Genomic DNA, 17,077 nt, shown 5'->3' with positions numbered 1-17,077 from the left:
TCTCTTCATCCTGTCTGAGGAGTATTGCATCGATAGCAACCTATCGCTGAAACTGCTTCTCTGTCTCTGGATGGTGCTATGTAGTTCATTAAATACCTCCGCTATATCCTCCGGTTCCATGCACACTTTTCCATTGCCACACTTGTTTGGTCCTAACCTCTCACATCTTATCCTCTTGCTCTTCACATACTTGCAGAATGCTTTGGGGTTTTCCTTAATCCTTTCCGCCAAGGCCTGCTCATGGCCCCTTCTAGCTCTCCTGATTTCATTCTTAAGCTCCTTCCTGCTAGCCTTATAATCTTCCAGATTCATATCAGTTCCTCATTTTTTGAACCTTTCATAAGCTCTTCTTTTTTTCTTGACTAGATTTACAACAGCCTTTGTACACCACGGATCTTGTACCCTACCATCCTTTCCATGTCTCATTGGAACGTACCTACTCAGAACCCCACACAAATATCCCCTGAACATTTTCTACATTTCTTCGGTATATTTCCCTGAGGACATCTGTTTCCAATTTATGCTTACAAGTTCCAGCCTGATAGGCTCATCGTTCTTCTTACTCCAATTAAAGGTTTCCCTAACTTGCCTGTTCCTATCCCTCTCTAATGCTTTGGTAAAAGAGATAGAATTGTGATCACTATCTCCAAAAGATCTCCACTGAGAGATCTGACACCTAACCAGGTTCATTTCCCAATGGCAGATCAAGTACAGCCTCCCCTCTTGTAGGCTTATCAACATATTGCTTCAAGAAACCTTCCTGAACACACCTAACAAATTCCACCCCATCTAAACCACTCACTCTAGGGAGATGCCAATCAATATTTGGGAAATTAAATTCTCACACCTCAACAACCCTGTTATTGTTACTCCTTTCCACAATCTGTCTCCCTATCTGCTCCTCGATGTCCCTGTTACTGTTGGGTGGTCTATACAAAACACCCAGTAGAGTTATTGACCGCTTCCTGTTCCTAATGTCCTCCCACAGAGACGCCGTAGACAACCCCTCCATGACGTCCTCTTTTTCTGTAGCCATGACACTATCTCTGATCAACATTGCCACATCCCCACCTCTTTTCCCTCCCTCCCTGTCCTTTCTGAAACAATTAAATCCTGACACTTGAAGTAACCATTCCTGCCCCTGCACCATCCTAGTCTCTGTAATGGCCACAACATCATAGCTCCGAGAGCTGATCCACGCTCTAAGCTCATCCGTTTTATTCATCATACTCCTTGCATTAAAATAGACACATCTCAAACCATCGGACTGAGTGCCTCCCTTCTCTATCACCTGCATATCCTCCCTTTCACACTATCTCCAAATTCTCTTTATTTGTGAGCCAACCTTCCTGTCCTCCATCACATCAACTTGGCTCCCTCCCCCCAGCAGTTCTGGTTTAAACTCTCCCCAGTAGCCTTAGCAAACCTTCCTGCCAGGATATTGGTCCCCCGGGAATTCAAGTGCAATCCGTCATTTTTGTACAGGTCACACCTGCTCCAAAAGAGGTCCCAATGATCCAGAAATCTGAATCCCTGCCTCCTGCTCCAATCCCTCAGTCAATGTGTTTATCCTCCACCTCATCCTAATCTTATTCTCACTGTTGCGTGGCACAGGCAGTAATTCTGAGATCACTACCTTTGAGGTCCTGCTTCTCAACTTCCTTCCTAACTCCCTGTAGTCTGTTTTCAGGACCTCTTCATTTTTCCTACCTCTGTCACTGGTACCAATATGTACCACGACCTCTGGCTGTTCTCCCTCCCACTGCAGGATATCTTGGACGTGATCAGAAACACCCCGGACCCTGGCACCTAGGAGGCAAACTACCATCTGAGTTTCTTTCCTGCGACCACAGAATAGTCTGTCTGACCCCCTAACTATAGAGTCCCCTATCTCTGCTGCCATCCTCTTCCTTTCCCTACCCTTCTGAGTCACAGGGCCAGACTCTGTGCCAGAGGTGTAGCTGTTGTTGCTCTCCCTCCGGCAGTACTCAAACAGGAGTACTTATTGCCAAGGAGTACAGCCACAGGGGTACTCTAGTATCTGCTTCTTGCCCATCCCTCTCCTGACTGTCACCCACTTCTTCAGTCTCCCCTGGCCCCGGTGTGACCACCTGCCTGTAACTCCTCTCTATCACCTCCTCGCTCTCCCTGACCAGACGAAGGTCATGGAGCTGCATCTCCAGTTCCCTATCTCGGTCCCTAAGGAGCTGCAGCTCGACACGCCGGGTGTAGATGTTGCCGTCCAGGAGGCTGGGAGTCTCCAGGATCTCCCACATCTGACACCGAGCACAGAAAACCAGCCTCACACACATACTCTCTGTCTGTATTGTAAACAGATAACCTACCTCGCCTCGACCCTTTATCGCCGAAGACCCGTTGAGCCAAAGCCTTCCTACTCTGTCTCCCGCTCCTCTGATGCTCGCTCTGTAAATCTGTCTTCCTTTTAAGTTCTTCTCACTGTTCTCACTGGTCGACTTGCACAGTCGTGCTGAAGAAAATAATCAGTAATTGTGTTACTGATAAACACTGGGGATTTGTATCGTCTCCTTTCTCTCTGTGTCCTTCACCCTCACTCTCTCTCATCTCCAGGCTGTGGGATGTCGGTCTCACAGATTCTGGTGCCAAGGATCTCGCCTCCGCTCTCAGTACAAACCCATCACTGACGGAGCTGGACCTGGGTAAAAATAAACTGGGAGATTCAGGAGTGAACCTGGTGTTCGCGGCTCTGAGGAACTCGGAATGTAAAATACAGAAACTGGGGTAAGTACCAGACTGTGGGAGATTGTGTTTACAGTCACTGGGTGTCTGACACTGAACATTAATGTGATCAGTAATTATGTTACTGATAAACACTGGGGATTTGTACCGTCTCCTGTCTCTGTGTGTCCTTCACCCTCACTCTCTCTCATCTCCAGGCTGAGGGATGTCGGTCTCACAGATTCTGGTGCCGAGGATTTCGCCTCCGCTCTCAGTAGAAACCCATCACTGACGGAGCTCGACCTGCGTTATAATAAACTGGGAGATTCAGGAGTGAAACTGGTGTCTGCGGCTCTGAGGAGCCTGGAGTGTAAAATACAGAAACTGTGGTAAGTACCAGACTGTGGGAGATTGTGTTTACAGTCACTGGATGTCTGACACTGAACATTAATGTGATCAGTAATTGTGTTACTGATAAACACTGGGGATTTGTACCGTCTTCTGTCTCTCTGTGTCCTTCACCCTCACTCTCTCATCTCCAGGCTGGACAATGTCGGTCTCACAGATTCTGGTGCCGAGGATCTCGTCTCCGCTCTCAGTACAAACCCATCACTGACTTGGCTGGACCTGACATTCAACTCGCTCACAGACCGATCTGTCCCCGCTCTCTGCCGCCTCATACTGACCCTCCCGAGTCTGGAGCGGATCTGGTGAGTGTTTGTGTTAATGTTCAATGTGATAAAATATCAGCGGATCCGCGGGTTTTCTAGTGATGTTTGTGAGTGTTATTGAAACATTAACCCCGGTCCCCTGTTACTGACACTGTTGTGTAATCTGTTTATTTCATCTTTATTCTCCCATCTGCTTCAGGCTGGTGGAGAATCGGTTCAGTGGGACCGGGGAGAAGGAACTGAGATCTCTGCAGGAAGTCAGACCCGGACTGAGAGTGGGGATCTGAACATCTGAATGTGGTGAATCAGTTCAGTGAGACCGGGAGGAAGGAACTGAGATCTCTGCAGGAAGTCAGACCCGGACTGAGAGTGGGGACGTCCCGCCCTTACCTTTAATGGCCGCGCGCCGGGGGTGATTCCGAGCGGTTTTAACGGAACCGGCTCAGGTCTCGCGCTGTGTGTCGTTCGGAGCGCTCCCGCAGTTACATGTTTCCGCCTGTTATCCGGCGGGGCAGCTTCCGCCGGATGTGCGTGTACGAGACCCCACCCACGTGACACCCCGGAGAAATACCCAGACAGGAAGAGCCCGGGGGCCGGGACTCAGTCTGGGACACCGGTGTCCCGGGGTGGGATGATCCCGGGAGAGAATGCTTTTGCTCCCTTTGCTGAGGACGGTGCATTCGGCAGCCTGGCCGATATAATGATGTTAAGTTGACAAATCCCTCGGCAGTGACCCTGGATCTGCAGTGATCCCGGACACCGCCCTGAAGTTTGATTTTATAATCATCGGTTCCCCGATGCAGAGTGACGGTGAGAAACGGGACTGATTATTCAACCGGTCACTCGTTGTCGCCGGTCAGTTAATTGTGTGTGACTGTGAGTGAGTCGGGAGCAGCTTATTTATTCCCGCACGTCAGCAGCTCACACATGGTTTAATTTACATTTGTCATGATGAAATCAATAAACCGCTGTAACTTCCTGTCCTGGTGCCGGACTCGAGTTTTATTTGAGGTTTCTGCTGCCCCCCGCACCCTGTGCACTGCAACAGTGGGTCGGAGCTCCTCACACTGACACACTCCACACGTTCAATCACACACTCCCGGGATCCGACAGAGTGAAGCTACCTCCAGAACGTCGCATCACACACTCCTGGAGTCAGGCACAGAAACAATCTCCCTGCACACCGTCCCATCACACACTCCTGGAGACAGGCACAGAGAAAATCTCCCTCCACACCGTCCCAGAACAAACTCCTGGTCTCAGACACATAGGGAAACTATCTCCACATTGTCCCATCATACAATCCCAGATCAGACACAAAGTTAAGCTCCCTCAATACCGTCCCATCACACACTCCCGTGTTCAGACACAGAGTGAATCTCCCTCCACACTCTCCCATGACACAGCCCGGGAGTCACACACAGAGTGAAACTCACTACACACGTCCAGTCACACACTCCCGGGATCAGTCAGAAAGTGAAGCTCCCTCCACACCGTCCCATCACACACTCCTGGTCTCAGACACAGAGAAAATCTCCCTCCACACCGTCCCGTCACACACACACCCGGGGTCAGTCATAGAGGGAAACTACCTCCACATTGTCCCATCACACATTCCCAGATCAGACACAATATTAAGCTCCCAAAACACCGTCCCATCACACACTCCTGGAGTCAGGCACAGAGACAATCTCCCTCCACACCGTCCCAACACACTCTCCCGGGTTAGGACACAAAGTGAAGCTCCGTCCACACCGACCAAACACACACTCCTCTTCTCAGACACAGAGTGAATCTCCCTCCACACCGTCCCGTCACACACTCCTGGTCTCAGGCACAGAGTGAATCTCCCTCCACACCGTCCCGTCACACACACACACACGTGGTCAGTCACAGAGGGAAGCTACCACCACATTGTCCAATCACACACTCCCAGATCAGACACAAAGTTATGCTCTCAAAACACCGTCCCATCACACACTCCTGGAGTCAGGCACAGAGACAATCTCCCTCCACACCGTCCCAGCAAACTCTCCCGGGGTAAGGCTTAGAGTGAATCTCCCTACACACTGTCCGATGACACAGCACGGGAGTCCCACACAGAGTGAAACTCCCTCCACACGTCCAATCACACACTCCCGGTATCAGACAGAGTGAAGCTCCCTCAACACCGTCCCGTCACACACACACCCGGGAACAGACACAGAGTGAAACTACCTCCACACCGTCCCATCACACACTTCCGGGGTCAGGCACAGAGTGAATCTCCATTCACACTGTCCCATAACACAGCACAGGAGTCACACACAGAGTGAATCTCACTCCACACGTCCAATCACACACTCCCGGGATCAGACAGAGAGTGAAGCTCCCTCAACACCGTCCCGTCACACACACACCCTGGAACAGACACAGAGTGAAACTACCTCCACACCGTCCCATCACACACTTCCGGGGTCAGGCACAGAGTGAATCTCCATTGACACTGTCCCATAACACAGCACAGGAGTCACACACAGAGTGAATCTCACTCCACACGTCCAATCACACACTCCCGGGATCAGACAGAGAGTGTAGCTCCCTCAACACCGTCCCATCACACACTCCCGGGTTCAGAAACAGAGTGAATCTCCCTCCACTGTCCCATGACTCAACCCGGGAGTCACACACAGAGTAAAAGTCACTCCACAAGTCCAATCACACACTCACGGGATGAGACAGAGAGTGAAGCTCCCTCCACAACGTCCCGTCACATACTCCCGTTGTTAGACACAGAGAGAGAAGCTCCCTCTGCAAGGTCTAACACACACTCATGGTCTCAGACACAGAGTGAATCTCCCTCCACACCGTCCCATCACACACACATCCGGGGTCAGACACAGAGGGAAACTACCTCTACATTGTCCCATCACACACTCCCGGGTTCAGACACAGAGAGAAGCTCCCTCCGCACCATCCCAACACACACTCCTGGTCTCAGACACAGAGTGAATCTCCCTCCACCCGTCCCATCACACAGCCCAGGAGTCACACACAGAGTGAAATTCACTTCACACGTCCAATCACACACTCCCGGGATCAGACAGAGTGAAGCTCCCTCCACAACGTCCCATCACATACTCCCGTTTTGTACAATGTCCTGTGTATGTTACTAAAAAGGGCTTCTTTGGTTTGTTACGAGTAGGAATGTTTCTTTGTCTGTTTCTCTCGCCGTTGTTTCGCTTTAGAATGGCTGATATGGGAATTGTATTCATTTGTTAAACAATGGGGAATGTTATTGTGTTTTGTGAGGCTGGGAACTTGGGGGAGGGGTTGCGCGGGCTTGGGGGTGAAGGGAGTCGGGAGGGAGACGCCGAGGAAGGAGGACGTGCGCTCGGAAGACCACCGGGGAGTCCGAGGTGGAAGACGTGGAAGTCGGAGGCAAGCGACGAGGGGTCGAATGGCTCGCTGGTTGAGCTCCACCGAGTGCACTAAACTGACTGAACTTTGATGTTGGCGCCTTTTGCTTTTTCCTTGCATATATATTGTATTGCCTAATACTCTTTTAATTTTAGTAAATTCTTTAAAGTGTATTTCATACCGGTATTTGTTGTGGGTTTAATACTGTTGGCGGGCGCGAGGCATAAACGCGATTCTCACAGCACCTGCGTGTACGGGAGGCGGGGTTGGTGAATGGCTGGATCTCCTTTTCCCCTAGACATATACCCGCCTGTTGGGTAAGTGTTACATTTGTGGGGTGTTCGCCCGCGATTGGATTGTCAGGGGGCTGTGGAATCGCGCAGGCAGCAGAGCGCAGATGGACAGAGATAAAATTGTTCGCTGGTGCGGATTTGAAGGTGTACCGGTACAGTACGCATGCTTAGTGAGCGGAGTGGATTTTCGAGTTTCGGGAGACGCGGCAGTGCGGGGGTTAAGTTTGGTGAAGGGTATGGGGCAGGTAGAATTGGTAACTAGACGGTGTGGTAAAGAGATGGAGTCTAGCTGGGTGTTGGTTAGTACGAGTGCTGACGTCAGGACGTTGGAACTGCCGGCGACGGTCAGTGTACCGGGGGAGGAGGGGCTGTGGGGACTCCACCCCTTCTCCGAGGATGAGGCTGAGGAGACATCGGAGGAGGAGCTAGAGCTAGAGGAAAACCCCGGAGAGGTGGCAGGCACTTGCAAAGGGAGGAAGGAGGAGGGAGTCGTGACTAGGCCCCGCTCCCCAGGTAGGGTGGAAGCCTCCGAGCTGGCAGCCGCACTTAACTCCCTGGTGGGAGTGGCCGAGAGGCCACGGCTGAAGCTGGAGGTGTTCTCCGGAGCCAATCCGACTCCGGACGGGGAGGTGGACTATGAGACCTGGATCGAGCATACGTCCTTGATATTAGAGGAGTGGCCAGGCTCGGAGGAGGAGAAGAGGCAGCGATTGGTGGGAAGTTTAAGGGGTTTAGCAGCCAAAACAGTCCGGGAGTTGAAAGCTGAAAAGTCTGGGGCCTCAGTGGAGGAATGTATAGAAGTTTTGGAGGGAGCGTTTGGGTTGTCAGGGGAACCCTGGCTGCTTTTAGCAGAGTTCCAACGCCTGGAACAATGGAGAGGGGAAAAGCTCTCCGAGTACATATTTAGGATGGAGGGGATGCTCTCGGGGCTGCGGCGCCGGGGGGTAGTGAAGGCGCCTGACGTGGCTAGCGTGAGGATGAGTCAGTTATTCAATGGCTCTCTGGAGGAGGACAAGGTGGCGTGGACTATCCGGCAGACTTATAGGAAAGGCCCCCCTCCATCGTTCGGGCAACTGATTAGAGAGGTGTGGGAGCAAGAGAGAGCGTTCAGGCGAAAAAGGGGCGCGGGCCTAAGGGAGCGATCCTCAGCCATACAGGAAGTGGTGGCTGGGTGGAGGAATGACAACTCACCGGGGGTTAGAGAACCCCTCTGGAGGGGAGGGACAGGGGAGGTACCCACTCTCAGGGGCGACCAGTGCAGTAGGTTGGGAGCGGGAGTCGTCCTGGGAGAGGAGGGGCGGCAGGCAGCGTGTGCTTTAACTGTGGGAAAGAGGGGCATTTCAGGCGGGACTGTGGGCGGCCGAGGGTGTGCTATAGCTTTGGAGAGGAGGGCCACTTTAGGTGGGATTGTGAGAGACAAGGAGTTCCGCGGAGGACAAGCCCCCCTGCGACTAAGAAGGGAGAGATGTCGGGAAACTTAGGAGAGGCTCAGTGAGGGAACGGACTGGAGCCTCTGGAGGAACACGTTCCCAGAGTTCAGCCAGGGGACCACTGGGTGCCCACGCCTCTATTCTGGATGGGCTGGTAGGACCCCGTGCCAGTGTGGGTCTACGGATAGAGGGAGTTTACGCAAAAGCCGTTCTTGATACGGGATCGCATGTGACCTTATTGTACCGGTCTTTCAACAACCAATATCTAAAGCATTTGCCCATAACCCCATTTGACGCCCTGCAGATTTGGGGTGTGAGCGAGTGTGACTACCCGTACGATGGGTACCTGTCAGTGAGATTGGAGTTCTCGGAGGGCGATGTGGGAGTGTCCGAAGCTATTGAGACGTTGGTGTTGGTGTGTCCTGACCCGGTGGAAACCGGTGGTGCGGCCCTCCTGGTGGGGACTAACTCACCCGTTGTGCGATGGCTCCTGGGAGCTTGTAAGGAGAAAAGGGGGGAAGACTTTCTTGAGACCCTCTCGGTGCATCCAGTGTTTCGAGCAGTGTTCGAAGAAGGGGTTGCCTCTCTAGGGCTGGACCCGGAGTGTAAAAGAGGGACGGTGTGGTGTACGCAGGCGAGGCCCAAGGTGATCCGACCAGGGGAGGTAGCACTAGTGATGGGGACCCCCAGATTCCCAGGAGTGCCGACGGGCGAAGCCCTGTTAGTAGACGCCCCGGACGATCTTGAAGAGGAGACACGATTTCTGGCGGGGGCGCTGGTGAGGCCCGAAGTGCAGAGACCAGGGGTGGTACATGCGAGGCATATAGCTATAACTGTCAGGAACACCACGGCAAGAGAAATCACCTTTAAGAGGGGAATGCCGCTAGCACATCTGTTCCTGGTGACGGTAATGTCTAGCGCACCAGTGAGGACCCCTAACGGGGAGGGATCGGAGCATAGAAGGGAGCTGACCGCTGAAGTCTTTAACTTCGGGGATTCCCCTGTGTCGCCGGAGTGGAAACGCAGGCTAGTGGTGACGATGCTGAAGATGGAAGCTGTTTTTTCTCGGGGCGAGTTTGATGTTGGCTGCTCCAAAAACACTCGCCACACCATCCGGGTGACGGAGGACACCCCGTTCCGAGAGAGATCCCGGCGGCTGGCTCCGGCAGATGTTGAGGACGTGCGGCAGCACTTGTGCAAGTTGAAGGAGGCCGGAATCATAGCTGAGTCCCGAAGTCCTTATGCGTCCCCAATAGTGGTGGCACGGAAGAAGAATGGGAGAGTGCGCATGTGTGTTGACTACAGGACGTTGAATCGGCGAACTGTCCCTGATCAATATACTGTCCCAAGAGTCGAGGATGCGTTGGCCTGCCTGAGCGGTGCTAAGTGGTTCAGTGTGCTAGACTTAAGAAGTGGGTATTACCACATCCCGATGAGTGCGGGCGATAAAGATAAGACCGCTTTTATCTGCCCGCTGGGGTTCTTTCAGTTCGAACGAATGCCCCAAAGCATATCGGGAGCCCCAGCCACCTTCCAGAGGCTCATGGAGAGAACTGTGGGGGATATGAATCTGTCAGAGGTGCTGGTGTACCTGGACGATTTGATAGTGTTTGGATCGACTTTGGAGGAACATGAGGAGAGGCTGTTGAAGGTGTTGGGCCGGCTTAATGAAGAAGGGTTGAAGCTTTCCCTGGACAAATGCCAGTTCTGCAAGTCGTCGGTTAGCTACGTTGGTCATATCATTTCGCGAGAGGGAGTGGCTACTGATCCAACCAAGATAGAGGCCCTGACCACCTGGCCGAGACCCCAGAAAGTGGGCGCCCTGCGCTCATTTTTGGGGGTTCTGTGGGTATTACCGGCGATTTGTGAAAGGATACGCCAAAGTGTGTCACCCGTTGACTCAGCTGTTGTGTGGCTATCCCCCGGTGGGATAGAAAAGGACGGGAGACCAGAGTCAGGACGCTGGAGGATACTGGAACCCGGCGGAACCTTTTGGCTCGAGATGGGATGATCAATGTGAAGAGGCATTCCGATCTTTGAAAAGGGCACTGACCCAGGCCCCGGTGTTGGCTTTTGCCGATCCCCAGAAGCCATATGTGCTGCACACGGATGCCAGTCGAGAGGATCTCGGGGCTGTTCTGTACCAGGTGCATGGCAAAGCATTGAGGCCGGTAGCCTTTGTCAGCCGAAGCTTGTCGCCATCGGAGAGAAACTATCCCACTCACAAGTTGGAGTTCCTGGCGCTGAAGTGGGCAGTGGTGGACAAGTTGGGCGATTACCTGTACGGAGCCAAGTTTGAGGTGAGAACGGATAACAATCCTCTCACTTATATTTTGACTTTAGCGAAGCTGGATGCCACAGGACATCGGTGGCTGGCGGCCTTGTCGGTATATGATTTCAGCCTGAGGTACCGCCCCGAAAGCAAGAATGTCGATGCGGATGCTTTGTCACGTCGGGAGCCGGGGGAACAGGAGAGGGACGAGGAGTGGGAGAGTGTCCCTGCCCCTCGAGTGAAGGCGATGTGCCAGTTTGCTATCACCGTGAAGGCCGAGGGAAGAGGGAGGCTGGAACGAGCCGTGGACCATTTGGGGGGTTTTGACGACGCCATACCCCTAGTTTACTGTGACTTGAACGCACTGCGGACTAAACAGTTGCCGGAACTGAGTCCAGGGGAAGTGGCAGCTGCTCAGCAAAATGACCCGGGCATTGGCACAGTGTGGAGAGTGGTCGAGAAGGGGGATGGGGCGTTGGCTGAGAAGGCGAAACACCCATTCGTGCCTCTGTTGTTGAAGGAGTGGTCTCGGTTGAAGTTAAAGAACCAAATCTTGTACCGGGTAACGGCGCCTCCGGACCAACCCCACTGTTGGCAACTGGTCCTGCACTAGGAGTATCGGCAGGCTGTACTCCAGGCCCTACATGATGATTCTGGACACTTGGGGGTGGAAAGGACCTATGGATTACTCAAAGACCGGTTCTACTGGCCCCGGATGAGGGGGGAAGTTGAAGAATACTTTAAGGGATGCAGTCGTTGCATCCGGAGGAAGACCCTGCCCGCGTTGGCGGCTTCACTGTCGCACTTGCAGAGTGCGGGACCTCTGGACCTGGTATGTATGGATTTTCTGTCGATTGAGCCTGACACCAGCAACACCGCGAATGTCTTAGTCATCACCGATCATTACACTCGCTATGCTCAGGCATTTCCCACTAAGGATCAGAAGGCGACGACAGTGGCGAAGGTGTTATGGGAGAGGTATTTTGTTCATTACGGTCTTCCCAGGCGAATCCATAGTGATCAGGGACGGGACTTTGAGAGCCGCCTTATCCATGAATTACTGACTATGCTTGGGGTTCAGAAATCCAGGACTACCCATTATCACCCACAGGGAGATCCTCAGCCAGAGAGGTTCAACAGGACCCTGTTGGATATGCTTGGGACGCTGGAGATTGGGCAGAAAAGCAGGTGGAGTCGTCATATTGGACAATTGGTTCGCTGTTACAATTGTACTCGCAATGATGCTACAGGGTATTCAGCCTATTATCTGATGTTCGGGCGGGAAGCGAGGTTGCCCATTGACTTGTGTTTTGGGGGTGAAGTGGGTGAATTACCCAGGAAGTCCCATCTAAAGTATGTGTCCGACATGAAGAGGGAGTTACAGCGGGTGTACGAGTTGGCCGAGGCGGCGGCTACCAAACAAAATCGGAGGAATAAGATGCGGTATGATCGAAAGGTGAAGTTTGTTCAATTATTGCCGGGCGACCGGGTCCTTTTACGGAATTTGGGACTCCCTGGTAAGCACAAGTTGTCAGATCGATGGGCGGCCAGCCCCTATGTAATAGAGAGCCAGATGCCGAACCTGCCAGTTTACAGGGTGAAACCTGAGGATGGGAAAGGGCCTATCAAGGTACTCCATCGGAATCACCTGCTGCCGCTGGGTCAAGCGGTGCAGGTGGATATGGAGCCAGAGTGGGAGGTTGCGCCCAGTACAAGGACTCTGCGAGGGCACAGAGAAAGGGAAGAGCCCGCTGCTGAAGAGCGGGGACGGGTCCCTCGCCCGGAAATGGCTACCGATTCGGAAGAGGACGACTCAGATGAGTGGACCCTGTTCCCATTCGCTGGTGCTCCAGTACCAGGAGAGGAGACTCCTGGCCCTTCCCATACTGAATTGGGTGAGAGGAGGGAAGGTCTTGAGGCTCAGATGGAGAGGCAGCCAACATTGGTGGGAGAGAGGGTGGAGCCCGAGCGTGAGCCGGGGAGATCTCAGGTGAGGGAGGACCCCCGTGAGGAAGGGGGTGAGGGTCTGTCAGGTAGACCTAGGGTGTCCGAGACAGTGGGTTCGCAGGTGAAGAGGGAGCCCAGTGGGGCAGAAGGGGTATGGAGATCTCAGAGGATTAGGCGCCCCCCAGAGCGGTTGACATATGTGGTACCAGGAGAACCGAGTGTGATTTCAACTGCTCTGGGTAGTTATGTCACTGCTTTCTGCACCTGGGTTGCGTTTTGTGTGTTGCAAGAAGCTTTGGGGAACTCTAGTAATGCCATGAGGGCATGACATTTGCTGGTGGGGAGAGAATGTACAATGTCCTGTGTATATTACTAAAAAGGGCTTCTTTGGTTTGTTACGAGTAGGGATGTTTCTTTGTCTGTTAAATGTTTCTCTCGCCGTTGTTTCGCTTTAGAATGGCTGATATGGTAATTGTATTCATTTGTTAATCAATGGGGAATGTTATTGTGTTTTGTGAGGCTGGGAACCTGGGGGAGGGAGACGCCGAGGAAGGAGGACGTGCGCTCGGACGACCACCGGGGAGTCCGAGGTGGAAGACGTGGAAGTCGGGAGGGCAAGCGACGAGGAGTCGAATGGTTCGCTGGATGAGCTCCACCGATGTGCACTAAACTGACTGAACTTTGATAAGTTGGCGTCTTTTGTTTTTTTCTTGTATATATATATATATATATATATAGTATTGCCTAATACTCTTTTAATCTTAGTAAACTCTTTAAAGTGTATTTCATGCCGGTATTTGTTGTGGGTTTGATACTGTTGGCGGGCGCGAGGCATAAACTCGATTCTCACAGCACCTGCGTGTACGGGAGGTGGGTTGGTGTGTGGCTGGATCTCCTTTTCCCCTAGACATATACCAGCCTGTTGGGTAAGTGTTACATACCTTATCAAATGCCTTGCTGAAATCCATATACACTACATCTACTGCTCTACCTTCATCAATTTGTTTAGTCACATCCTCAAAAAAATCAATCAGGTTTGTAAGGCACGACCTGCCTTTCACAAAGCCATGCTGACTATTCCTAATCATATTATGCCTTTCCAAATGTCAATAAATACTGCCTCTCAGGATCTTTTCCATCAGCTTACCAACTACTGAAGTAAGCCTCACTGGTCTACAATTTCCTGGGCTATTTCTACTCCCTTTCCTGAATAAGGGAAGAACATCTGGCAACCCTCCAATCCTCCGGAACCTCTCCTGTCCCCATTGATAATGCAATGGGGACGGTATGATCCCGAAATTAAAGGGATTACGTGTGAGAAGCGTTTGATTAAATGTGGGTGCATATTATTGACAACTATAGAATATTGAAAGACTGCGAGAGTATGGATGTGGTGGGAATAATTCACATAGTGGAGGGAGTCTAGGGCCAGACGGCACTGCCTCAGAATACAAGGGTGCCCCTTTAGAAGAAAGATGAGGATAAAATTCTGCCATCTCGGGAACTCATTGCTATGGACGGTTGTAAAGGCGGAACAATTGGGTTTTTTATATAGCAAAAGTTTCTGATCAGTCAGGGCGTCAAAGGTCACAGGCAGAAGGCGGGAAAATGGGGGTTGAGGGGAATAATAAAGCAGCAGAAGCAACAACAAAGGTATCAATAGCCCCTCCCCCCCCCCCCAACGTTTCAGCAAAAATCATCAGCGCCCACCACCCACCATGTAAGCAATGGCAAAGTCCCTAAAGATAGATGTGCTCAATGGTGGGAGAGCTTTACCAGACATGTACTGGGCCGAACCCACCACATTCTGTAGGAACTTACGTTCATTGACATTGATGTTCCCATACCGAGCCATGAGGCAGCCAGTCGATACACTCGGTATCACATTTACAGAAATGTGTCAACGTTCCAGATGTCCTGCCGATCTCCGCAAACTCCGACGAAACCAGAGGCGCCGCCGAGCTTACTTCGCATTTGCACTTGTGATGGGTCCAGGGCGAACCCTGTGAAATAGGAACACCCGGGGATTTAAAGTTGTTCACCCTCACTGATCCTCCGATGAGGACTGGCTCGTGGACCTCTGGTTTCTTCTCCCTTTGCTTTGCTCGCATTGAGTGGGACGTTCACGGGCGGGGTGGATGCTGGAGGCGAAGTGGGTGACATTGTCGAGCTCAGTGTGAATGCAGGAAGCGGCAGCAATACATTGGTCGACGTAGCGCTGGGAGCGCTGGGGTGAGTTACCGGTGAAGGTGTGGTACATTGGTTTGGTAGACTGATTTACTTAGGCAACGAAAAGGGAGACAAATATGGGACACATGCGGGTGTCCATGGCTACCCATTAAATTTGGAGTAAGTGGGAGGAGCCGAAGGAGAAACTGTTGAGGTGAGGACCAGTTCTGCCAGACGGAGGGTGCTGATGATAGAGGGAAGCTGGTTGGTTGTTTCCTTTAGAAATGTGGAGCGTTTTAAGGCCCTCTTGATGAGGGACTGGAAATCCATGGAGAAAATGCGACGGTCGGGGCCAGGGAATCGAAAGTTTGTGAGTTGATCGAGAGCACAGGAAGCTTCGGGAATGTAAGTGGGAAGGGGCTGAATTATGGAGCATAGTTTGGACTGGAGCTGTAAGAACACAGGATAGTGGGGCAGGAACTGGCAGAGACAACGGGCCTAACCGGACATTTAGGCTTATGAATCGAGTAGGAGGTAGAAACGGACAGTTCAGGACAATGGAAACACGGGTTATCCACTGTGAATGGAGGTTCTCCGGAGTTGATGATGTCAGTGATAATGCCGGATGCAGTTCTCTGATGATCCGGAGTCGGGATTCTTCGAGGTGTAGGCATCATGATGTGTGTGAAAGTTACCGCCTAGTCTCAGCCAGGTGGAGGTCAGTCCGTCACTCTACAACAGCAGCACTTTGTCAGCAGGTTGGATGGTAACTTTGGGACCGGTGCTGAGAGATTAGAGGGCAGTAAATTCAGTGAGGGTAAGGTTCGAGAAGCGGTGAAGATTCCTGATGTTGAGGCGGTTGCTGTCTGCTCGGGAATTAGTGATAAAGACATCCCACATCAGGCAGATAACCAGCGTGCTGTGTCGGAGAGGAGGAGGGTTGGAACCGGAAGAAATCACCCTCAGTGCTGTGTGGTGAATTATTGCCGATAAAATCTGCTCACGCGGACAATCATGTTGCAGGGACTGAACAGAATCCGCCAGTTTGTCAAAACGACCGTGGCAGGACTCGAACCTGCAATCTTCTGATGACTTCCACCAGTCAAGCACCGAAGTCAGACGCCTTATCCATTAGGCCACACGGCCGTATTCTGTGAGAAAGGCCAAGGGGGAACATGCTGACTGCTGCAAGGAGTTTCCACCTGTAAAATGATTTCTTGACCGAGCTAAAAGTACTCGCCTGTAGTGATTTCATCCCAGGTAAGCATTCGATCATTGTTGTGTCAATATTTCTCCATGCATTCCTGCTTTGGGTTGTTCAATATTCCATTTCTGTCACACAGAAAGGAATTGTCAAAGGCACACACCTGTCTTGCAGCGGCGTTATATTCTGGGATTGGAATCAGTGACAATGGTCCACCAGATTCAATACATTATTGACAGGGAACTCGATTTCTTTATAGCTATTTCAGCCGTTGGTTTGGCGTTCCAGAACCGGGCGGCCATGTGTTTCTGTCGGTTCAGCGTTAGGGTGTTCCAATCTGCGGCTGCGCAGATGCGGACGTTGCCTTCAGCGCGTTCAAATGCGGTAGTCATCGGGTTATTGCATTTGCCCAATACACGGAATATCGTCATTCTTGAACCAGATGGCAAATTCCTGTAATATCTGTTTACATTAAATCGAACAATATGATAACAAAGCTATTGAAAATTTATTTCCATGTTTCCTGTGGTTGGCACATATTTCTCTAAACTGTCCTTATCCACTTCCATGAATTCTGGCAAGCACGGCGAGCAAAGCAAATCGGCAGAGAATCTGAACATAAATGTGTGAACCTTAAGCAGACGAGGTGGCCGAAAGGTTAAGGCGATGGACTGCTAATCCATTGTGCTCTGCACGCGTGGGGTTCGAGTCCCATCCTTGTCGTCCCGATATTTATCGTGGGGGGGGGGGGGACCACCTTTAACACTGTCACTTTTAAAACATCCAGATTTTGTCACAGGGACACCAGGCGGTTTGTTACGCGAATCATGAAAAGCAATATTCATCATTAATTTCTCACCAAATTTGGCCGCGATACCACAAGATATAGGAGCAAAATTGGTCCATTCGGCTTACCGATCTCCGCCATTCCATCACGGCTGAGGCCTCACCTTGGGTATTGTGAACAGTTTTGGGTCCCTCAGTTTAAAAAATAT

General features: G+C 51.7%; 1 protein-coding gene and 2 non-coding genes across 3 annotated transcripts in view; 2 read left to right on the top strand and 1 right to left on the bottom strand.

Moving 5' to 3' along the window:
* Positions 1-4,349, top strand: part of LOC140723645 (NACHT, LRR and PYD domains-containing protein 3-like) — a 90,404-nt gene extending 86,055 nt beyond the window's left edge. Inside the window, exons 9-12 of the mRNA XM_073038218.1 lie at positions 2,590-2,760; positions 2,916-3,086; positions 3,240-3,407; positions 3,568-4,349. Coding sequence (XP_072894319.1) covers positions 2,590-2,760; positions 2,916-3,086; positions 3,240-3,407; positions 3,568-3,655 — 598 coding nt within the window. The 3' untranslated portion in view covers positions 3,656-4,349. The remainder of the gene's footprint in view (positions 1-2,589; positions 2,761-2,915; positions 3,087-3,239; positions 3,408-3,567) is intronic.
* An 11,583-nt stretch (positions 4,350-15,932) lies between these two features.
* On the bottom strand, positions 15,933-16,024 carry trnar-ucg (transfer RNA arginine (anticodon UCG)). Its single transcript is given in 2 exon segments — positions 15,933-15,968; positions 15,988-16,024. It is a non-coding gene; the product is annotated as a tRNA-Arg (tRNA).
* A 698-nt stretch (positions 16,025-16,722) lies between these two features.
* On the top strand, positions 16,723-16,805 carry trnas-gcu (transfer RNA serine (anticodon GCU)). The gene has a single exon. It is a non-coding gene; the product is annotated as a tRNA-Ser (tRNA).
* Positions 16,806-17,077: the final 272 nt, after the last annotated feature.

The sequence above is a fragment of the Hemitrygon akajei genome, unplaced genomic scaffold (genome assembly GCF_048418815.1).
Source record: "Hemitrygon akajei unplaced genomic scaffold, sHemAka1.3 Scf000122, whole genome shotgun sequence".
NCBI lineage: Eukaryota > Metazoa > Chordata > Chondrichthyes > Myliobatiformes > Dasyatidae > Hemitrygon > Hemitrygon akajei.
The sequence above is the reverse complement of the archived record's forward strand: the minus strand, read 5'-3'. Positions and strand labels throughout refer to the sequence as shown.